The sequence below is a fragment of the Dendropsophus ebraccatus genome, chromosome 14, assembly GCF_027789765.1.
Source record: "Dendropsophus ebraccatus isolate aDenEbr1 chromosome 14, aDenEbr1.pat, whole genome shotgun sequence".
Classification (NCBI taxonomy): Eukaryota; Metazoa; Chordata; class Amphibia; order Anura; family Hylidae; genus Dendropsophus; species Dendropsophus ebraccatus.
In genome coordinates, this window is record NC_091467.1 from 53,002,863 (window position 1) to 53,028,291 (window position 25,429).

The window sequence follows — 25,429 nt, forward strand, 5'->3', positions numbered from 1 at the left end:
AGTCATGTCCCTGGTAGCCTAGTTATCCCCCCCCATCAGTCATGTCCCTGGTGGCCTATTTAACCCCCAAATAAAAAAAAATAAACATCCCTCTCACCTTTCCTCCGTTCCCACGCTGTCCAGGTCCTCTTCTCTCCCAGGTCCTCTGTGCCGGTCTTCTCCTGCAGGCGGCGCGCGATGAAATGACGTCATCGCGCGCGGCCCGCAGGAGACTGAAGACACGCGCCGCTTTGGAGGAGGAAGGAGCCGACACAGACAGCACGGCAGCTGTCACAGAGGATGCTGTGTGCGCCGGCTTCTTCCTTCCTCCAGAGCAGCGCGTGTCACAGGGGAGCCGCGGGCCGCGGGCCGCATCGGGAGGTCTCAGGGGCCGGATGCGGCCCGCGGGCCGGAGGTTCCCCACCCCTGATCTAAACCTTCAGTGCTTTGGACCATCAAAGACTAGCATAATTCTAGTGAGGCATCGTGTGAGGCATCATATAGTGGTATTATTTGGACTCTGAATAGAAGTTATATTTGGGCATTGAGAGTATTGTGTAAAAATATATGGCAGACAAAAAAAAAAAATGAGGGCACTAGATTCCTATAGAACAGTGTTCTCCAACCAGCAGACGGAATACAACTCCCATCACTCTGGATACTGTAAGGTGGTATTATTTGGACACTGAATAGTGGTTTGACTTGGGTTTAGTACTCAGATGCCCATAGGTCTTAATGGTAGAGCAGGATAGGATAATAGATAGAAATAGTGGGTAATTAGGTCTCCAGGATGAATGCTCCAGATAGAAGCAGAGAACTTCGAGGATGAGTGAGGAACTACTCACCTAGGATGACTGAAAATTTTAGGATTAGTAGTACTAAGGCCAAACAGGACAGAGATCTCTGACGCGTTGAATGGCAAACACAATATCACTAGTATTATTAATACGGTAGAGCTATGTAGGCATTGTATGGTGGTATTATTTGGACACTTGACTGTTGTTTCTTTCGATGATTGGCACTACTGTGTGTGAATTATATGGCAAGCTCATGCTAGGGCAATTTGACGGGTTTATTTGGACAATGAATATAGTCATTATACAGCACTTTAGTATAATGGGGGCACTGTCAGAATTTATATGATATTTTTTTTAGATATAACATTCAGGTGAAATTAGATTTTTATTATAATTAGAGATAAGCGAACCGGGTTCAGGTTCGAGTCGATCCGAACCCGAACGTTCGGTATTTGATTAGCTGGGGCTGCTGAACTTGGATAAAGCTCTAAGGTTGTCTGGAAAACATGGATACAGCCAATGACTATATCCATGTTTTCCACATAGCCTTAGGGCTTTATCCAAGTTCAGCAGCCACCGCTAATCAAATGCTGAAAGTTCGGGTTCGGATCGACTCGAGCATGCTCCAGGTTCGCTCATCTCTACTCTTAATCCTTTCTACCTACATAACACTTTGCAAGGCCAGTATATCAGTAACCCCTTCTGCCCTTCTACATTATATGGTAGTATGTTTATGAAGACGCCCATAGATTTTTTTTATTTTTAGCAGATGTTAGGACTTATATTGTAGTTGCATACCTTTCAACCCCCCCAGAGGGATACCTAAACGTTGGGGGGGAGGGGGGCGGGCTAGCTATCAGGTAAAATACCTTTATGAGGACTAACTAACAGGGAGAATGCCTACTAAGGAACTAGGGGGGCTAACTACCAGGTAGAATGTATACCTGGGGGAAGGGGGCTCACTACCAGGAGGAATGCCTACATGGGGGACTATCTAACTGGTGTGATGCCTACATGGGAGGGGGGCTAACCACTGGGGGGAGTACCTACTGTATATGGGGATTATCTACAGGGGGATGCCTACATCGTAAATACTACAGGGCTGCCAAGAGCGAATGTTCTTCTTTGCTCTCAGCAAAAGTTGTATTTCAACAACAGCTAGAGGAAGACCGGTATAAGATAAATCAAAATCCAGGAAGCCTCACTCTGTTCTTTCTCTTATCTACTAGGTGTCGTAGTCATCGCCTTTGTCGTCTGTTGGCTTCCATATCACGTGAGGCGTCTCATGTTCTGCTACGTACCAGAGGAGCTTTGGACAGAGTAAGTACTATTGCAGCCATTAGTAAAACTACTACAGCAACATGAGGGACCTCACTTTACTTCAGCATCATCTAGTTGATGTAAAAATTTTTGCGGAATACAAATCCCAGCATGTCCTGACTCCCCCACTGTAGCTGGGGTAGAATACTCCTTTAAAAACCTCTATAGGTTCTAAGTTAGAGTCTCATTATACCGCCTGACCATGGGCGATGCTGAAGCTCAAAGGCAGAAGTTCAGCATGTACCCCTTGTTCCCCAAAGGCAATGTCTCTTCCTAGCTGCAGTGCAGGCAATGTTTCCGGCTAGAGAGCGGTACACTTTGTTCGTGAACCATAGGTCAGATGCCGCTGGACAGGCATAAGTTAGACACACCCGGACAACCATAGGTTAGACACCATTGGCCAGCGATAGATTTGACTACTTCTCCTGTGAACGTTCCAGTAACTATTGTCCAAGACCAGACACAAGGTCAATTATTACAGACTATGAAGTATGACCCAAAGCTTAAGCTAATGCAAGACTCCTGAAATTGTTCCTGTATTTATTAAAAGTACAATGAATACGAGCTGGAAACACTGGCTGTGGATGCCAGTTTTCTAATCCAGGATATTAGCCTTGATGACGGGTAAGCAATGACACAGCGGTCAACACTGTACATATCAAAACCGATTGTACACGTGCCAAATATCCACTTAAATAGTATCATTTCCTCAAGTTAATAAAATGGAATTTCTTCATTTTTTATCCCTACATTACTGAACGACATGATCAGGAGCTCTGAAGCACCAAGGCTTGTAGGTTAGGAAGAAAGTAACAATAATATTTCAATAAAGCAAAAACATAAAGTACTTTGTAAGGTCAGTGTCAGGAGGCTGCGTAACCAGCCCAACATAGAGTGTAGGTGGAGTCTCACTGGAGAGGGATCAATAGTATTATATGTAGTTACCATGTGTTTGTTATCCACAGTGAACTACACGACTTCTACCACTACTTCTACATGTTGACCAACGTCCTCTTCTATGTGAGCTCAACTGTCAACCCAATACTCTACAACCTGGTATCTGCAAACTTTCGACAAATATTTGTCTCCACCCTTAGTTTTTTATGCCCACCATGGAGAAGAAAGAAAAAGCACCCTGGTTTTACCAGGAAATCCAACAGTATCTCAAGTACCAACCACACGTTTTCCACCCAGATCACCAGGGAGACCCCGTACTGAAGGCACAGGAGAGACGACCACCAGAACTTCCATAGCTTTGCCTCATAAAGTCTTCTTCAAGTTCATTGTTCTCACTATAAAGAGAGTGTCTGGCACATATATTGTCTGTACATGTACTCAACATCAACCTTCCTCAGAAGATTAACTTGTTCCTCTCCAACATTGAAACCTTTGCACAATACTGTAACCAGCAGAAGCCATGACGTTGCGAAAGCCCTCCAGTGACGCATGCAGGCATGAATTATAAAACACAAGATATGTTGCCATAATTTTTACGTGGAAGAAGCACCACCTTACAGATGTTGCACTGGAAAATGGTGGATAATCTATTCCTCTCCTTATCCATTGTTGTTTACATTGAGTTTGGGTTATTACAAATAGGAAAGATGTTCCAAACAAAAGTTTTTTCTTACTCTTCTCAAGACAGTGACTATGGACAGTCTTATCCTGTCTGTCCACTTTAGGACTACTCAAGGTGATTGGCGCTATAAGACAGATACTGTCCATACCACCATTGTTTAGGGTGACAACCAATATGGCTACTATTGCAGTTCATAGCTTTCCAAGACTCCAAAGGTTAAATTTCCCTATTGATATAGTAAATGGTTAACAGGTTAAATGGATTGTCGGCCGGAGCTTCGAGAACTCCATAGACCAGAAGTCGAGATCTTGAGACCTAATGCACATCCAGTTACTAGACCCTCAAACTATGACGTACAAGTTATAGCTAGGGTCTTCTTGTATGGGATAAAGGGACCCTTAGGCCCCATGGGTAGGGTCTAGGTACGATTGCAACCTCTGAATCTCTCCGAGTAGCCCCCACCATTTGGATAGGCCAGTTCAATCAGTCAGTGGACCAGTCAGTGGTCCTGAGCATGGACCCCTGCCTTGATATCCACAGACTCTAATATGGCGTACAGAAAGACTGTCTTTAACCTGGATCTGTAGGCAGATTCTTACTCTAGAAAGGAATACACAGGAACTGGACCAAAAGCCATATTGGTTGTCACTTTCTCATATCCAGGAAGGAACCCTTGATATTGTCTCATCAAAGATATGGTGGCAATTGGTAGCCTAGAACTTTTTGCAATGTGCCATATTGACCCAAGGATGTGGGAGTATGAATCAATTGTTTGTGTGTTATTTGGTAACCCAGACTTTTTTGGAATGTGCCATATCCACCCAGAGATGAAGGGGGAGAGCTGAATTCATTTTATGTGTGTTATTCGGTAGCCCAGAGCATTTTGGAATGTGCCATATCCATCCAGGAAGAGAGGGGGAGAGGTGAATGAATTTTTTGTATATTATTCATGAAGCTTTTATGTTTCAGTCGATGATGTGAAGTAAACCAAAAAGGACTGTGTGTCTCCAAACCCGAGGAAGCCGCAGGCAAAGATGTTCTGTCAGTAACGCACGGACAGATGGTGATAGGGATCTGCTGTATTTGCCTTACCAAACCATCCATTACAGTGAATGTCAGGACTCAGTAAATAACAGCTGACGGAGTAAGACTGGGACTGCTGATCTGCACCCTCCTGCAGCCGCTCTGCAAATACTAGCGGAAAAATCCATTTTGGTACAGTAAACAGCAAGTATGAGAGCAGAAGGACAGGGGCACAAATAGGGGAAGGGGAGGGGGTTAAACCACGACAAATATCACAGTGATGTATACTTCATTATTTTGTGTTGTTAGTGGAGATGTGATGCTAATCTCATGGATTTAGTCAGTGGCCTCCAACCTGTGGTGTCCCAACCATTGCCAAACTCCCAGTGTACTGGAGGATTCCTGACCCCGCCCCCGAGGAACTGGCCATTTAAGCCAAGGTTTACATAAACCCCACTCTTTTAAGGCTCAGATCACATTATTGGCCTGTGCATTATTATACATGCCCTGGTGCTTCTCGGTCCCTCACACTGCGGGATCAAGCAGTACTAACCACACATTGTAAATGCAGGCGGTAAGGCCTACAGGCACAAACTTATCTGTGCCCCTGTGCAAAGCTATTAACCTCAGTCCCACGTAAGGTGTCATGCAGCCTATGGCTGGACCAACACTAGAACGTAACGTTTTTTAATGACAGTCAACGGGTTGGAGGCCCCTACTTTTTGCTATGTCTACCTACCTCCTATGACCAGCATGTACCCTTCATATAAACAATGTGGGAGGTGCCATCAGGTTGAACTTGGCTGGTAGGGTCAGATAAAAAAAAATCCCCAAAAGAGCTGAAAAGTAACATCAATATCCTGTGCTGTTTAGTGTGGAAAATATGCTTAGAGTGCAATTCCAGTATAACAGCTCCTGCAGGGTGAAGTATAATAAGAGTATAATTCTCGTCACTGGGAAGGCAGTAACATAGTGGTTATATTCCTCCTGTACATAAGGGGGCAGTATTCCATTAGTTATATTCTTGTACATAGGGGTATTATTCTAGTACTTATATTCTTGCATATAGAAGCAGTATTATAGTAGTTATATTTTTGTATATAGGAGCAGTATTATAATAGCTTTATTCTTGTACATAGGGGGAAGTATTATAGTAGTTATATTCCTGTACATAGGCAGCAGTATTATATTAGCTATATTCTTGTACATAGGAGCAGTATTATAGTAGTTATATTTTTGTACATAGGAGCTGTATTATAGTATTTATATTCTTGTAAAAAGGAGGCAGTATTATAGTAATGTTCTTGTACATAGTGTGCAGTATTATAGTAGTTACATTCTTGTATATGGGAGCAGTATTATAGTAGTTATATTCCTGTACATAAGTAGCAGTATTATAGTAGTTTTATTCTTGTACATAGGAGGCAGTATTATAGTAGTTATATTCTTGTACATAGGAGGCAGTATTATAGTAGTTACATTCCTGTACATAGGAGCAGTATTATAGTAGTTATGTGCATATGGAAAGGAAATAGAAGCGGGCACCTTGTATATACATTCTTGTATATGGGAGAAGTATTATAGTAGCTATATTCCTGTACATAAGTAGCGGTATTATAGTATTTATGTTCTTGTATATAGGAGGCAGTATTATAGTAGTTATATTCTTGTATATAGGAGGCAGTATTGTAGCAGTTATATTCTTGTACATACAAGGCAGTATTATAGTAATTATATTCTTGTACATAAGAGCAGTATTATAGTAGTTATATACTTGTATAAAGGAGCAGTATTATAGTAGTCATATTCTTGTACATAGGAGGCATTATTGTAGTAGTTACATTCTTGTACATAGGAGGCAGTATTATAGTAGTTATATTCTTGTACATAGGAGCAGTATTATAGTAGTTATATTCTTGTACATAGGAGCAGTATTATAGTAGTTATATTCTTGTATATAGGGGCAGTAGTATAGTAGTTATATTCTTGTATATAGGAGCAGTATTATAGTAGTTATATTCTTGTACATAGGAGGCAATATTGTAGCAGTTATATTCTTGCATGTAAGGGGCAGAATTATAGTCATTATATTTGTGTACATAGGAGGCAGTATTGTAGTAGTTATATTCTTGTACATAGGGGGCAGTATTATAGTAGTTATATTCTTGTATATAGGGACAGTATTATAGTAGTTATATTCTTGTACATAGGAGGCAGTATTGTAGCAGTTATATTCTTGTATATGAGGGGCAGAATTATAGTCGTTATATTCGTGTACATAGTGGGCAGTATTGTAGTAGTTAAATTCTTGCACATAAAAGAATGACAGTGACTCAACATAAAGGGGTTGTCCAGGATTAGAAAACCATGTCCGCTTTCTTCCAGCAACAGCACCTCTCCTGTCCTCAGTTTGGGTGTGGTATTACAGTGCAGTTCTATTGCCGTAAATGAAGCTGAATTGTAATACCACACACATTATGATTTTTTTTTTGTGATTTTCCTAATCCTGGAGAGCTCCTTTAACACAAGTTATATAGCAAAACTTATCACTTATCAATGACTGGAATTGCACTTTAAGCACTGCCTCACCTGATATTTTGGCTGTACCATTATTTGGTGTTAATATTTTCTTACATCTTCATTTGGCTGTTGTGTTGGGGGGGGGGGGGGGGTTGTTACACTGGGTACGGATGTATCAGAGCCCACATATTGAGATGTGTTGTCTGGTAAGGATATTCACCAGAAACGAGAGCTATACCCAATATAGATTTATCATGACTACTGATCCCCATGGTGGATGCCTGGGTCGGGCTCTCTCTTATGCCTCCACTGTACAGTTCTGATCCTGTAATATTATGATGTATATACTTGTGATCCTCCGAGTTCCTTTGTCTGTGACTTTTGCTTGCATTTTAATACTTGCACTTTATTTCTTATACCGTCCTCTTATTTATGTCAAAGCAGATTAGTCTTGATGTTAATAAATATGTATGTTCAGCGTCCTGTCTAATAAATGGGAGATGTTTGTAAAGTGTCTGACGTGAAGGAGAGATTTCCTGTAAAGACTTAAGCTTTTGTTAAGCTCTATTGAAGTATTCAGCGGAGAGAAGACAAGATGTGCGCATCCTGCTGTGCAGCCTGCCGTGCATACATACATTCACTATCCAAAAGCATAGACACAATGAACCCCTACTATTCAGGGGTGCAGCACTGTGGAAGACTGAAGATTCTTCAGTAATGATAGATAGTATATATTGTATACACAGAAAACTACAACCCCCAACAGGACAACAATACAGGCATGACCACTGGATATGACCATAAAACTATTCTGTTGTACATTATATACACGGAACATTACATTCCCCAATATTACTGCTCACTGGTCATGACCATAATACATTTCTATGATAGATTATACATATAACACTACAACCCCCAACGTGAACTAAGTAATGGACATGATAACAATACAATTCTAACATGCGCTATATGTACAACACTACAATCTTATATTCTGTACATGCATCACTACAACCCAACCACTGGTCATGCTTTTAATACAAATTGGTTATAATCTACAGAGAATACTACAGCCCCCAATGTGACTCTGCCCATTGGGCATTCCCACTACAGAAGACAAGCAGGAGGTGGAATATGGAGGTCTAATTGCTAGGACCTCCTACCATAGAGTAACCATAGAGTTTGCCACCTTCCATTGAGTGGTGGGCTCCTACATGCGGGTCCCAGATAAAGGGTTTGTCTAGAGAAAAACGTTTTCTTTCAAATCAACTGGCGTCAGAAAGTTATATAGATTTGTAATTTACTTCTATTAAAAAATCTCAAGTCTTCCCATACTTATTAGCTGCTGTATGTCCTGCAGGAAGTGTTGTTTTATTTTCAGTCTGACACAGTGCTCTCTGCTGACATCTCTGGCCAAGACAGGAACTCTTGTCTCGGTTCTCTATGAATAGACAGTTCCTGTCTAGGCCAGAGATGTCAGCAGAGAGCACTGTGTCAGACTGAAAATAAAACATTTCCTGCAGGACATACAGCAGCTGATAAGTATGGGAAGACTTGAGATTTTTTTAATAGTAGTAAATTACAAATCTATAGAACTTTCTGATACCAGTTGATTTGAAAGAAAAAGTTTTTTACTGGACAACCGCTTTAATTACCTAATAAGGGCCTGTTCACATTACGGATTTGGTGTGGAGATTCCACTCAGAACCCCCACCCTTGCTCGCCTCCGATCCTTGTGCCTTTCCACTCAAAGAATTGACATGTCAATTCTTTAAGAGAGGCACGGAGAGCGGAGGCACCAAGACCTCCCATTGAAAGACATAGCTGGCATGATTCGGCACGTAGTCCGCAGGCGGGGGTTTCAAGGGGAATCTTTACGCCGATTCTGTAGTGTAAACAGGCCCTAATACAGTAAGCCTCTCCTTTCTTTTAAAAATTTTATCTAAAGCTGGGATCTGATTGGTTGCTGGGTGTAACTGGTCCCGTGCACCAGGCTTGATACATTTCCCCCTACACCTCCCCTCTCTTAAAGGGAATAAGGGTGGTGAGTGGTAAACATGCCTTAGGCAAGTATTGGGACCGATTTACTAATGTTGTTTTCGGTCCATTTTCCCTGCCAGTTTACTTTTCCACCTTATTTACTAATAGTATGTGACACAAAAATGCCTCGTTTTGGCTTTAAAATACGATACGGAAAGTGGGCCTTTAAACCCTTTAAGTCCCTTTAAACCTGCCATAACCAACATATTTATCAAACAAACCTTGAATTTTTTTTTTTCAACTTTTCCAAGAATATCATGTGAAGATTAATTCCAGTGTTCAGTGAGATATATGTCGTAGTATGAGAAGCAATCAAACATACAGTAATATGCTGCTATTGGAGATGATTCGGTCAGACCTCTGACCTTTTTCAAGCCTTTGTAGCTCCGTATGGCAAAGTCCTAAATCCATATAGTGCTCTTAGGACTGGGGCCCCCTGCTGGTACTTGCTGTTCATTACTCCCATCATCTTAGGTCAGGACTTGTCTACCACTCACCACCCCCGTCCCCTGTAGTAGATAAAGGTGGAATCCTGTGAAGATTCAGATGACATTTTCAGGGTTTTGGATAAGAATAATCATCTGAAGGAACATCACCTGAAGAGTTAAGAAATCTGCATCCATTCACACTGGAAGGTCGGTATCCTGGGCGACTGGAGATACGTTCCTATTGTGCAAGACGTGGGCTGCCTGCTTTCATGTATATGTATTTACACCGCAATGCGGATCCAGAGCCGCACAATGGATGGTTGTCACTGACAACCGACTGGATCCTGCTCAATGGTCAGTCCTGTGTGAGGATTACAAGGTAATGTGGACATGGAGGTCTCAGATACTTAATAATAACCTAAATAGATATTAATAACCCGGTCTCACAGAGACTTGTCTGTACTGAGAGCCTATTGTTAGAGCTAGTGAGCTGCATACACATAACACTTTATACTCACAAGTCGGCAGCGAGGGGTAATCTTAAAGGGATTGTACAGATTTAGAAAATACATGACTGCTTTCATCCAGGAAGAGCGCCACACCTGTCTATGGGTTGCTTTTGGTATTGCAGCTTATGTAAATGGAAGTGAAGAAGTTTGCAACATCGAGGAGGCCACATTTGGAGTAGATCTTCTAATCCTCCCAATCAGGTTGACTCTTCTACGTCTTTGTGGTCTCCACGACTGACCCAGCACTGGAGCCATGGAAGGAGAGAACAATTGGCCCAACAATTGTAGAAGGACAGAATCATCTGGCTGTAGCCATTGCCATACATACAAGGTGGATGGGGGTTATACATATAGATAACCAATTGGACTTCCAAAAGGCCAGTCTCACCCTTCATCTTGTTATAGGCCATGTCCATGTTTCCCCAGACTCCCTGGCACTGCATCCAACTTCTTCAGCCAGCGGTAATCAAAAATGCTGAGTTTGGGTTCGGACATACCTGAATATAATTGAAGTTCGCTCATCTCTAGCGGCAAAGTTGCGTGCAACTTTAGACCTGTGAGCAAAAATTCAATAAGGATGATCCTCCATGATGGTCCTCCGATTCGCTTATCACAGCCTCAAGTTCTGGCCCAGCTGCCGGGTAAATGAGAACAACTCAAATGAGCTCAAGCCTGATCATCCGCTATTTGAATACCGATGGCTGAAGTAGTTTTATGCAGCACTAGGGAGTCTGGTAAAACATGGATAAGCCTTTGGTTGTACTGACAGCTGATATGAGTCAGGACGGACCTAAAGCCGTAATACTGATGCAAAACTGCATCCATACTATGTTAGTGTGAACCCAGGCTAACACTTCAAAGAATTGCAAAAGTATTCACACCTGTGACCCTCTGCTACATATGTAGTCTGGTTTCCTCCCCAGATCGGCACATTTATCATCAGCCTGACTCGGTACTTAGTGCAGTCTGCAGGTGCATTATACTAATAGATTATTTCCACAATGTTATTTGCAAATATGTTGAGGAAGCAAAATCAGCTCAGCTTCATAGCTGTACTACACAGTGTGCACCGCCAGATCTTGTGAGTCCCATGCTCCCAAACCTAGCTGGTCTTACTGACTAAGTCCTCCTGAGTAATTTGAGCCATCTCCCATCTTTCTAGATGCACTAAAGGAGTGACATAGCAGAGGTGATGTAGTGACATAGCAGAGTTGAGTTAAGGTAGTGATAAAGAAGAGTTGAGTTGAGGCAGTAACATAGCAGAGTTGAGGCAGTGACATAGCAGAGTTTAGTTAAGGTAGTGACATAGCAGAATTGGGGTAATGACATAGCAGAGTTGAGTTGGGGTAGTGACATAGCAGAGGTGATGTAGTTACATAGCAGAGTTGAGTTGAGGTAGTGACATAGCAGAGTTGAGGTAGTGATAAAGAAGAGTTAAGTTGAGGCAGTAATATAGCAGAGTTGAGGCAGTGACATAGCAGAGTTTAGTTAAGGTAGTGACATATCAGAATTGGGGTAATGACATAGCGGAGTTGAGTTCGGGTAGTGACATAGCAGAGGTGATATAGTAAAAAAGCAAAGTTGAGTTGAGGTCATGACATAGCAGAGTTGAGGTGAGGTAGTGACATAGCACAATTGAGGTAGTGACATAGTGCAGTTGAGGTAGTGACATAGCAGAGTTAAGGCAGTGACATAGCAGAGTTAAGTTGAGGTAGTGACATAGCAGAGTTGAGGTAGTGATATAGCAGAGTTGAGGTAATGACATAGCAGAGTTGAGTTGGGGTAGTGACATAGCAGAGGTGATGTAGTGACATAGCAGTGTTGAGTTGAGGAAGTGAAATAGCAGAGTTGATTTGAGTTAGAGACATAGCAGAGTTGAGGTAATGATATAGCAGAGTTGAGGCAGTGACATAGCAGAGTTGAGGTAGTGATACAACAGAGTTGAGGTAGTGGCATAGCCGGCCATGGGTGAGCTGCCGGAGGCAGTGACATAGCCGGCCACGAGGGAGCTGTGGAAGGGGGGAGCCGAACGCGGTTGAGCTGCGTGGGGGGTCGGAGACCGTGGATGAGCTGTGGGGGGAGGCCCCTCGCTCCCCATCAGCCAATCGGTGCTGCCGTGCACTGATTGGCTTATGGGGAGCCAGGGGAGCCAGGAGCCTTACACACAGGCGCTGCACCGAGCAGGAAATGTACGCTGCGGCCAGGGGGCTGTGGGCTGCTGGGGGTTAAAGGGACCGGTCACATACTGGCAGCGGGTATGTGACTCATTCAACTTCACACTACCAGGATCCACAGCAGATTTCGCTGCAAACTCGCAGCGTCAAATATGCTGCTATCGGTCTTCTATGTTTCTAACACTCCAAATTGACAGTGTTGGTCAATACCTACTGTACTTATCAGAAGGATTCCTTCATAATAGGATCACAGAGTGTCCCAAAGCGGGAATCCTCAGAGATCAGCTGTAATCTGCAGGGAAAAATTGCTGTAAGTGTTCAGTTCTCTGCAGCCCCACCACAGAAAAAATAAGGAATTACACCAAGTCAATTCACTTTATTGGGTTGTCTTTGTAATCTAGGACAATATGGGTCCACCAGAGCAAGAGACGCTCTTTGTATGTGCTCTACAAAAGATGAGGATCCTGATCCTGATGTATGTGGCTGGTAGTATATTCCCCAAAATGGTCGATCACCATCCGGGTTGTTATGGGTCCATTGGGCTCTTGTCACGGCAACCTAGAGTGGCAACTGACCCACCCAGATTTTCGGTACCGCCTCCCAAAGAAGGGGGAAAATAACCCAAGGTGTATGGTAGTGTGTGTGTATAGATGCAGACAGAGATGAGCAGAGATAGACAGAGTCCTGTGCATTTGATATAAAAAATTTAACAACTTTACTGTTGAGCTTTTGCAGGTTTACAGTATGCGTTTTACAAGCAATAGAAATCTTTGACACACAAACTTGAGTGCTTGACCTAATGCTTGAGGTAGGTGCTTGAGAAAAGTAGAAGAAGATTTGTATAGTGCTCGCAGAAGAGGAGAGTAGAGGAGTTTGCCAGAGAAGCCCCAACCCAATGTAGCCTTGTACTCTGCCGGAAACTTGGTAGATATCTCAAGTGAAGTGATACTCATACTTACATTTAGACTGTGTCTGACTGCCTTCTGCCCTCTGGTATTGTAGAACCCATCCCAATAGGGTAGTACGAGCCCCAGCTGTGGTTATCTGAGTGTAGCTAGGTGTCTAAGTCTTCCCAGTTACCTGCACTGCACAGTAGGATACACAGACCTCTACTTTACGGTTGCTTTGTCCTACTGAGGTTAGTTCCTCTTACTTCAGGATACTACCCTGAACTCTCCTTCTCTAGCTGCATCTGTTCACACTAAGGACTAGTCTCCACTGAACTAGTGTCCCTGACAGGGGTCCTGGCCTAAGCCAGGACCTGGCTTAACTACTGCAGGAACGGTTTTGGGTGTGTCCTCTCTCAATCAGAAATCTGACTAGACTGACTTCACTTCCCCCACCAGTCTAACTCCTCCTACAGGGGATCTTGTGTGCCTGCCTGTGAGTGGTGGGGATGAGTGTGGGAAAGAAAGAGGCTAGAGAGGATAGGCAGAAAATAAAGAGCACCTCCTAATGGTCAGCACATAACACATGGTACACATAAACAATTAACCCATTACCTCCTTCAGCTGTGCATAGAAAGTACTTCATCCACCACGTAACCTGAGAACTTTTTGAGAGGTGCATAAAAGAAGTGATAAACACCAGTGGTGGGACACCACATTACATTAGTGTAAATGCAAGCCATGAAGCAGTTCGGCATCTCCACAGACCCAATATTAGTTGGGGGTGGTCACATTCTGTTAGCAGTTTATGGTAAAGGGGGATCCCAAGTTATTATCCTGCCAAGAATTCTAGTGGAAGTTCTCTGCGGAGTCTGATGCTGACAGCTATACACCTTGCTCCCCATGCATTTTCCTTGGCTGCTGTTTACATCTCACAGCTAATCCTGCGCTGTGACATCTGTCACCTCTGCGCTGTCACCCTCCACTGACTGAGATTTATTACAACCTTTACCAAGATCCCTCAGCTACATGCACAAGGAAAGCAAATGTTGTAGAGGTGGGTAGCGCTCTGGATTTACAAGAAATCTCTTAATTCCTTCCTAATCCTTGTAAGAGCATCCCACAACATTGCACACAAGAACTGCAAGTGGTCCATAAATGTTGCGGTATGTGGTGACACAGTCTCCTTGGGGCCTGTGTGAGGTGACAACGTTGTGCATCTAGCTGCCGCCTCTATGTAGCCTGAAGAAAGTGCGGTCAACTAGCATAAGGTTTTCATTACAGAAATTAGAGGCCCCTTTGCTGTTAGTTACAGAGCCCTTGAAGGGGCCCTGTGCTCAGGGTGACTACTTTTCTCTTTAGAGGAATACACTGCAACTTGCTTCAAACACTGCTTTAAGCTCAGAAACCAAAACCCCAGAAAAGTGTTATTTTGGGGGGAGGAAAGGGGGGTTACTAATAAAAGGAATCTGTATCAGATACTGAAACTTCAGCTTTGGGTGAAGCAACTCCCTAAAGCCACTCTCTACCCACAATCCGCCCCCCCCCCAACCACTTTTACCTTCGGATAGCTGCTTTTAATCCAAGATCTCTCCTGGGGTCCGTTCGGTCGGTGATGCAGTTGTTGTCCTAAAAAAAAAAAAATAATTAAACTTGCAGCCCTGTGTCAAATTGGCGTGGCCTAGAGTGTCTGTGCCCTAGGCCTGCGCCACCACTCCTCCCTGCACTCTTCACTATTAGGAATGCCCCAGGGCAGGATTTCTCCTAATCACCACTTGTCTGAACACTGCACATGTTCCTTAACAATCCAGCACCTGTGCAGAGACAAGTGATGAATAGGAGAAATCCTGCCCAGGGCCATTCCTAATAGTGAAGAGGGCGGGGATGAGGGACGGAGAGGCGGTGCAGGCCTAGGGCACGGGTACTCTAGGCAACGCCAATTTGACACAGGGCTGCAAGTTTAAAAGTTGTTTTTTAAGACAATAACTGCATCACCTGCCAAACGGACCCCAGGACAGATCTTGAATTTAAAGCAGCTGTCTGATGGTACACGCGGTTGGGTGGGGGCAGATTGCAAGTATAGATTCGCTTTAAAGGGAATGTGTCTTCATTACCCTATGGACACTGAACTAGTAGGGTATTGAAGCACTGTAGCCCTCACTCTGTTGGTCATTAGGAGTCCTAGAGGCAGGACGTAATATACGGCCACGGCCATTGTTGCATTAAAAATTGCATTGACATCAATGCACAACGGACGGAAATAATTGACGTCAATTATTTCAATGGCCGTTGTTTGCATTGACTTCAATGCAACTTATTTCACTATGAAAAGAACGTCCATTGTTTTCATTTATAACAACGGCTTATCATTAAATGTCCTTTGTGTGAACATAGCCTAAAAGATCAAGAGGATGAGGCTAAATTCAGCTACCAGTAACTGTGGTGATTTTACCTGGACAAAGTGAGGCCAAGGGCAGATTCTTGGTTGCTATAAGATAGAAGCTCACATTTCCCATGTGCAGTTACTTTAGACATAAAAGATTCAGAGACCTTGAGATAAGACAAGTAACTTCTAGGTTATTATGGAGATGAGGACACTTATTCTTAAGTGCCCATTTACTAATGCCTAATAAAAGTCATGTTATGATGAGTAATAGGAATGACACAGATGTCCGATGCCGCTCACTCTAGTGGTGGTGCTAATGTACAAACTAGGGCCGCATCTGTCATGAGGCAAGATGAAGATCTCGCCTCAGGTGGCAGACTATACTGCCTTTGTGGGGGCGGCACCGGTCGTCCCTTTACAGTGAGCGGCTATGCATATATTATATGTATGACCACCCAATAGTGTGCAGGACCACCAATTGACTTATGTCTCGGCTCCTGTAAGCATATTCCATGGCGCACTAGACTAATAGCGTATAGCACAACAGAGTATGCGTACAGAAACAGGGACCGCAGTGTGAGGCCACCGGTTGCAGACACAGCTAAGAGGTGGCACAGAGCAGGGAGGGTCAGCTCTCTGCTCTGCCCTTCATTTCTAAACTGCAGGCTGCATTAGGCCTGCCATATAGAAGTGATCCAGAGCAGCTGGTGATGTCTATCTGCCACAGGCTGCTCCATGACATTGCTACTGGAGAGGTGAATAGCTTGTTGTTGTTGTTTTTTTTTTAACTTTAGTATGGAAGGAAATGGGGGAGGGGCACTGGAGAGGGATTATTATTATTTGGGGGTACAGGAGGGGGTTATTACTACTGGGGGGCACAGGAGGGGAGATTATCACTACTTGGGGGCACAGGAGGGGAGATTATCACTACTTGGGGCACAGGAGGGGAGAATATCACTACTTGGGGCACAGGAGGGGGGATTATTATTGCTTGGGAGCTGAGGAGGGGGATTCTTAACTACTTTGGAGCACACAAGGGAGTATGATTATTATTTAGGGGAACTGGAAAGAAGATTTTTGCTATTTGGGGGCACAGGAAGGGGGACTATTGCTATTTCTGGGCACAGGAGGGGGGATTATTGCCTCTTGAGGGCACAGGAGGGGACATTTTAGTTTTCACAGCAACAGAGAAGCTAGGGTCGGCCCTGGTACTGACACAAAATCACACATGAGAAACCCATGGAGGAGTACCACTGCATAGACAGTCCTTCTTAAGGGGCATGTCCACCTTAAGATTCAAATTTTGGTACTAACACAGTCTAGTCACAATCTTAAAGCGACTCTATACCAGCATGAAGCCGCCCCCAAACCACATTGTAGAGGTCCTCGCCATTGTTATCCGCTTCTGGGGTCAGCCTTTCTCACAGTGCCGATAGTTTGAAGAAAAAGTACTTTTATTTCTGCTGCGGGTTGTGAATCTGGCATGACTTTGAACATCCGTGCCCTAGGCCTGCAGCACCTCTTCCCCCACCGTTTACTTTCAGCATGCCCCTAGGCTGGAGGAAGGCAGTGAGAGAGGCTCCGCAGGCCTAGGGCATGGATGCTTTAGGTCACACCAGATTCACTCCCCGCCCTGAAGTGCTGCAGCAATAAAAGTACTTTTTCTACTAACTAGCTGCACCAGGAGAAACCAGAACCAGAGCCAACTTGTAAGGGCCAAAAGCCCAAATCACATCCAATAACACCTACCACTAAGTAAAACGTAACTTTTAATGGCCTTCAAATAGAAAATAATAAGTATAAAGTTGTGCTCACTAAAATCACATAGCTATCCTAGCCTTCCAAGGTGGATTGTATATATATTTATATAGTCATAGTAGCTGCAGACTACTGACTAACTAATAGTAATGTTTACTATCTAACTAGGCTAAGAGAGCAATGCATTTAAAATAGACCGCACAGCCCCTCAACTAGTTTCACCCATACATGGGCTTCATCAGGAGGAGGGCTTATGTGATTATTGACATAAGCCCTTGAACAAGTAAATAACCGTATGTTTTCAGCCGCATGTCTATTTTTTCCCACGGCCGTAGTTTCAGCCGCACATTTCCAGCCGCATAAAAAATACAGCCGCACACATACATAGTGTGAACATAGCCTTAATGTGTAAGGGGGCTGCCCACGCTTAGAAAAAGAGGGCTACTATCTTCCAGAAACAGTGCCACAATAGTCTTCATGCTATGTGTGGTATTACAGTTTAGTCCATTTTTTTTTTTATTATTGCAGCTAAGTTGCAATACACGGCATATCCTGTGGACAGGTGTGGCGCTGTTTAATTAGTTTAATTAGTTAAAGAAAGCCAACCTGTTGTCAACAGAATTTGTTTTTTTAAACAGGCTTTATTGCATTTTTCTACTTATGAACAGTATAGATGACAAGTCATCATATGTATATAGATTTTATTTTTGTTCAGGGTTTGAACTGTTATAGATTCAGGTTCATTGCTCCTCATGTGACTTTCTTCTGTTTCCTCGCATGGCCGGGCTGATTTATTGCCTGGATGGGATTCTCTCTCGCGTTTCTGGTTTATGGATAATTTCCAATTTTACTAATTAATAGTATCCTCTGTATCATTTAGTCTTTGCGCTCCATTGGGTGCGGATGACAGAGGAGCAATCATCAGGTTATGAGATATTGTATCCACTCCCATTCTACTGGGGTCAGGTCATATAGCCTGTGGGGTCATGCTCAGGGTCACATGACATTGATTGGTCTGTAAATCATATAGGGAGCGGGGGTGTCTGCATTTAAAGGGAAACTAACAGCAGGTTGGAAGCAACTAACCTGCTGTCATATCCCTATAGTTCATGGGGCACTGAGAACGAAAGCAAGTATGAAATAATCGTAATGTATTCCCTTTGTAAATTAGGCTAGGTTCACACTGCGTTTTTGCAATCCGTTTTTTTCATCCGTTTTTTGGAAAAAACGGATGAAAAACGGATTGCAAAAACGGATGCAGTTGTGTGCATCCATTTTTCCATTGACTTCCATTATAAAACTGATCAAAACGGATCCGTTTTTTTTGACGGACACAAAAACGTTGCGGACACTGTTTTTTTTGTCCGTTAAAAAAACGGATCCGTTAAATGGATTGCAAAAACGCAGTGTGAACCCAGCCTAAGGTGGTTTGGTGCACTGGGGATGGGGCCACAAGATGCATTTTGTGTGATTCCTGGACAAATAACACACTTACTCTCTAACCAAAGTCAGTATCACAATACACTTTGTGATCACAACAATAATTAAGCATCGTCAAATACATTCACAGAACACAACAGATACAATGTTGCGTTTCTGAAACTGTTCTGAATCTTATTTCAAACAATGTAAAGACAGCAATCAGGTTAATCTGCTGTCAGAGTAGTACAAGTGATATCCCAGCCCAAGGGGCCCAGTCCTGCAAAAGTAGCACCCCATCCTTCACGAGACGAATTAGTACCTCATCCTGCAAGAGTATTGGATCACCTCATAATGCAAGGGTTTGTATCACCTCATCCTGCAAGAGTATTGTATCACCTCATTATACAAGAGTATTGTATCACCTCATCCTCCAAGAGTGTTGTATCACTTCATCCTGCAAGAGTATTGAATCACCTCATCCTGCAAGAGTGTAGTATCACCTCATCCTGCAAGATTATTGTATCACTTCATCCTGCAAGAGTATTGTATCACCTCATTATGCAAGAGTATTGTATCACCTCATCCTGCAAAAGTATTGAGTCACTTCATCCTGCAAGAGTATTGTATCACCTCATCCTGCAAGAGTATTGTATCACCTCATCCTGCAAGAGTGTTGTATCACTTTATCCTGCAAGAGTATTGTATAACTTCATCCTGCAAGAGTAATGTATCACTTCATCCTGCAAGAGTATTGTATCACCTCATCCTGCAAGAGTATTGCATCACCTCATTCTGCAAGAGCAGTAAACAGGCCTGCAGGAGTAGTACCTCATCCTGCAAGAGTATCGAATCACCCAATCCTGCAAGAGAAGTACCCTATGAAGTATCTCATGTGGTAAGAGTAGTACCCAATCCTACAAGAATAGTACCTAGTTTTGCAGGGGTAGTAACCCATCCTGCAAGAGACCCAGCATTGCAAGATTAAGGCTGGGTTCCCACACTGTATTTTTGCTCTGTATTTTGGTCCTCATTTTGCAAACAAAACCAGGAGCGGATTGAAAACACAGAAAGGCTATGTTCACACACTGTGGAAATTTAGTGGATTACCACTAGTGGATGTTATTTCATAACAGTGGCCGATGTTAAAAAATAATGCCAATTATTTGCCATTAAATGACGGCCATCAACTAAGTTTCAAACATAGCCTTTCTTTGTTTTTAATCCACTCCTGGTTTTGGTTGCAATATGAGGACTAAAATACTGAGCAAAAATACTGTGTGTGAACCCAGCCTAATACTTCATTCAAAAGTACTGCAGCATGATGCATCCCATCCTGCAAGAGAAATACTACTGTATATCCTGCAAGAATTATACCTACTTTTGCAAGGTAGTACCTCTCCTGCAGGAGCAGAACCCCATCCTACAAGACTAGTACCCAATCCTAAAAGCAGTGCCCAGTCCATTGTATACAGGTCAAAATGTGTTGCCAATATCTAAAAAACAGAAACTGTAGGGTAGACATAGCTGTATATCTAGTGCTTATTTCTGGCAGTCTCTGGTATTGCATTCACTTGACTGTGAAGAAGAATGGTACTGTTTCCCAAAAACTGACAAATAATTAGTCCTTTAATGGTAGCTGGATATACGTGTCGTTGGGTATTTACAGTATAAACGTGTCATTGGGTATTTACAGTATACACGCGACGTTGGGTATTTACAGTATATACGTGTCGCTGAGTGCTCGAAGATGTAATATCACCACTAGATATTGGCAGATAGTCTAGGTAATTTATGTCAGGGGATGACCAGGGGTCAGAGGTGACAGTAAATCATATCTCCTGGTAAATTTAATTCCTCACATTTTATTAATATTAATATTTTCTCTAAGCAGATTGACACCAGTGTCAGGACTGGTAAGGATAAAATATTTTGGTCTCGCCTTCCTCCCATTCCCGGCAATGACCCTTAAATTGAGTCTGTCACCCTGTGATCTGTAAATGGTTCTTCACAATCTAAAGGTTAAAACCAGAAAATGTGTGAAGACCGGGAAATGAAAGTCAACATTAATGGAGGGGGGGGGGGGGGGGGCGGGGAGGTTATATAATCTAAGATATAGGAGGCTGGGGGCATTATGTCCCTTCTACCGGTGCTGACTACTGATGAGCCAACATCCCGATGTTCGGTTCAGATCCTGTGATTGATTCGGTTTGTGTTCGCCGAACATTCATGAACAAATAACGAATATACAGTAGAAGTGTACATTTCGGTGAGTACAGATTATCAGGTCAAAGCATCAAATACGTAATAGCAGAGAAATTACGAGGTACGTAGCATTAGCGTATCTTTTATTCGCCCGTGTGTATATACGCAATTATCTACATACATCATTGCATGTATCAGGCAACACGTGTGAGAAATGCTAGGCCGCAGCGTAAGGTAAGCTCAGCAAATCAAGATGTCCCAGCAAGCCTCCCCTTTTAGCCTCGGAGAACTCAAATACATTGTTAAGATAATGGCCAGGATGGACTATGATGGATGCCTGGTCACTTCAGGGTTAAGAAATTAATCCTTATAGTGCTAAAACGCTGGATTCTGTCACCCTCCCTACACTGACAATTTCAGAAGGTTCTAAACCCTACTCGGTCAGCTCTCCCTTCTTACACTGACAATTTCGCAAAGTTCAAACCCTACTCGGTCAGCTCTCCCTCCCTACACTGACTGACTACCACTGTGAATATTGCTGTCTAACTATATTCAGATGCTCTCCCTGCTCGTTTCACTCTCCCTACTGAACAGCAGAAGAATCAGGAAAGACTGTGAGAGAGGAGAGGAGGAGATGTCTATTACAGGACACTATGTATAGGGAGCTCAGGATGATGCTCTGGCTGATACTAGTAATAGGAGCACTATCATTGGAACTATTCATGGTAGCACCATTGTTAGGACTATTAAGAAGCTAGCCTGTGCTATTCATGAAGGCACCATAACCGTTACTATTTATTGGGACACCCTGGATGGCACTACTTATGGGACACTCTGGGTGGCACAAATAGGGCACGCTTGATGGCACTAATTATGGGGAACTCTGAATGTCACTAATCATAGGACACTCTGGAAGTCACTAGTAATAGGACACACTGGATGGCACTTATGGGGTGCTCTGGATGACACTAATATGGTGGCAACAGAGTTTGCATTTATTATTGGGGCAGAATGTTTAGCACTAATAATTGGGGTACTCAGGCCATCATTTCAAGCATTACCCCAGTGCCTCTCGATTTCGGTAGGTACCACAATCGCTGCAGAGGATTTGGGTACTAACTTTGGGGGTGTCACTCTGGGTCCTAAAGACACTAACCTGTACTTGTAAATCCTGACTTACTTTGCTGTCCCCCATCTAGCGGATTCGCTTCTGATCTCAGATCTCTCACCGTCTGTATTTATGGGATGGAAAACATGGGGAAAGTTTTCGGTTCCTGATCAGGTAGTAGAACAACAGGGCCATAAAAAGAGATGAAATACCATCCGTGCACGGTTTGGCGCCTTTATTATATGTGGAGAGGAATGAGAGATATACTCAACCTCATGACACGTGCAAGAAGGAACCCTGCTTAATGGACTGAAGCAATGTGACTTTGAAAATGACAAATGAAGAAGCGTCAAAACACCGTAATGGAAGAAGAGGCCAAGAAAGTGATGGAGAGGGAGATATGTGTGAGCATACCTAGGATTCTGCAATTGTTCGGGGGGTGCACTTCTGAGCCCCAAATTGGCAAAGAATTAGAAAACTATAATCATAGGTCTGTTCCTGATCCAACACACATCCCATGCAATTCAGAGGAACTCCAGGTAGAGATTAAAAAAATTAAACTTCTGCAGAATCATATTACATTACTTACCTGTCTATCCCAGTTTTGAAACTACAAAAAAATCCATTTGTTCGGGGGGGGGGGGGGTCTGTATTGTGTTTCTGTCCTTCCTGGTTGAGCAATTCCCAGAATGCAATGCTTTCCCTCAGCTGATCATCACAGTCCCCCACCTATCACAATCAGTAAAATTAGTGCTGCACCTGATTGTGGCTGGCCAGAGATGGTAAATCACTTAGGGGATTGGGGGATCCAGTCAAGTCTCCTGTGACATCACACCCTGCCCCCTGTCTGCATCATCAGCCTGTGCTCGGCAAACACACACAGTGACATGAGACAGAGGCATGTAAGATTTGTCTCCTAAGGTGGGAGAGCAGTGGGAGCAGGAGACAATGTGGATTGGCACAGAGGCCATTTTTTTACTTCCTGGATCTCTATCAGCTACCAGTGTGGCAAAACTGCACAAATATGGTAATACATTGTATAGACACATCTATATAACTTTTAATGTACTTTTAATAGAAAAAAAGTTTTTCTTATCCAGAGTTCCCCTTTAAAAGACAACTCCAGATTAAGAAAATTTTGTAATGTATTGGCAATAATAATTTACTTTCTCTGGAGGACACAATGCAATACATCATATTGCGGTGAGGCGCTGGGGATTGGTGATTTTCCCTGCCGGGTCAGCTGGTACGGAGGTGTGGCATCTGAGTGGGTCTAGGGTCACTTGGGCACTTGTCTCGGTAGCCTGGAGTGGTGTTGCACCCACCCCGGACAATTGACGCCTAACCAGCAGAAAAAGTGATTAACCCAAGAGTACAGGTGTGTGTAGGTGCCAGAGTCTAGTGCGTTGGCAAAAATAAAGTACTTTTACTTTGGACCAAAGTAGTGCAAACCAAGAACAGTACATGTGGTAACTGTGTATAACGATTACAATCTTGCAGAATACTTAGGTGCTGGAAGTTGAAGTAGAGAGCCGGTGCTTTTGTTAGAAAGGTGCTTTGCAGTAGAGAAAGAGAGGAGTTGCTGGAGGGGCCCTGCCCAATGTAGTAGTGTGCTCTGCTGCAACAGTAGAGGTGAATAGAAGAAGCAAAAGAGAATACTTGTACTCACGGATGACTTTTAGTCCTGACCGCCTTATGCCCCCTAGTTGCGAGTTACCCATCCTAGGTGGGTAGTATGAGCCCCAGTCCTTTGTTATCTGGGCAAAGCAGACTCTCGAGACTTCCCAGTTGTCCTGCACTGCGCAGTGGAATACGTAGACATTCCGTACCTTTGTCCCACTGGGGTCATCTCCTATAGCTTCTGGGGTAACTGCCCTGCACATGTTAGAGAGGTTCCCTGTTTGGCTTCTCTCCCCTTTGTAAGACTAAGCACTGCATAGTAGTTTTAGGGCTCACAGGAAAAACTTTGTGACTGAGCTGATCCTCATACACTGAAAACTAGGCTAAGACTGACTATTCCCCCCCCCCCAAGAACTAATTCCTATAGGGGCTAACTTAACCCTCCTGTGAGTGGTGGGGCTGTGTGTGCGTGGAGAAAGAGAGGATAGGACAGGACAAATAAGAGGGAAAAGCACCTGCACCTGTGAATGGACAGAACATAACGTGACATAAAATTCTTAACCCTTTCTATCTTCAGCTGGCTCTCCACATACACAATTTAAATAGAAAACACAAGTAGTGACGAGAGATGAGCGAACCGGGTTCGGGTTCGAGTCCATCCGAACCCGAACGATCTGCACTTGATTAGCGGTGGCTACTGACCTTGAATAAAGCCCTAAGGCTATGTGGAAAACATGGATATAGTCATTGGCTGTATCCATGTTTTCCAGACAACCTTAGAGCTTTATCCAAGTTCAGCAGCCCCTGCTAATCAAATGCCGATCGTTGGGGTTCGGATCGACTCGAACCCGAACCCGGTTCACTCATCTCTAGTAGTGACACTTAGTGGGGAAAACACAACAGTACAGTTACACCATCTCCCACTTGTGTGAACCCGAGGGAGTTACTTACTCAGGTGCAAAAGAACAGCACCCTGTGCTGGGACACTACAATATCTCCTGTGATGGGAAACTGATTGCTGCAGGATTCTCTTGAAGATTACAAGTGACTGATGAGATTCCCAGCAGCAAAACAACTAGTGATTAACAAGAGATTGTCAATAACAATAGAGGAGGCATGGTTTTCATGCAGTGTTACCCTTTCAATTTACTTTAGCCCATTTACTGCAACCAAATTTAAGTAACAAAATAGAAAGTGCCAACAGTGTCCCAGGTGCAAGTGAACACGTGAAAGCATGGAGTAACACCATATGTGCAGAGTAACATTCGCAGTCCATGGTGCCTTGTGGTGTTCAGCCGAGTTGTAAACCATGCAAAAAAGTGGAATAATTACTTTCACTTCTGCTCCATTGCATCAAGCCACATGTGTTTAACCCTATAAAAACCATCCAGCCATGGGCATGGAGATACAATGCATGAAGATATGTTAGAAACATATAGGGTTAAGGACCAGGCAACTTGTCCCAGTAGATACCAATGCGCCCACAAGTTCCCGCCGGCCCTGGCACCGCGGCTGGGCCCCGCATTAAAGCTGAAAAACCTGTACACCATGACAAAGGAGAGGCAGGGATGCAATATTAATGTGATGAGATGTAATAAGACAGAGGCACTGGGTGGAAGTGAAAATGAAAGATGACACTTTATCTGCTCCTTCCTGCTGTATGGACTGCCTTCA

The 25,429-nt window shown here is 43.5% G+C and overlaps 1 protein-coding gene across 1 annotated transcript in view; it reads left to right on the forward strand.

Moving 5' to 3' along the window:
- The window catches only part of NTSR1 (neurotensin receptor 1), a 106,340-nt gene extending 98,644 nt beyond the window's left edge, over positions 1-7,696 (forward strand). Inside the window, exons 3-4 of the mRNA XM_069952995.1 lie at positions 2,006-2,096; positions 3,062-7,696. Of these exons, the coding sequence (XP_069809096.1) occupies positions 2,006-2,096; positions 3,062-3,314 (344 nt within the window). The 3' untranslated portion in view covers positions 3,315-7,696. The remainder of the gene's footprint in view (positions 1-2,005; positions 2,097-3,061) is intronic.
- The last annotated feature ends 17,733 nt before the right edge of the window (positions 7,697-25,429 follow it).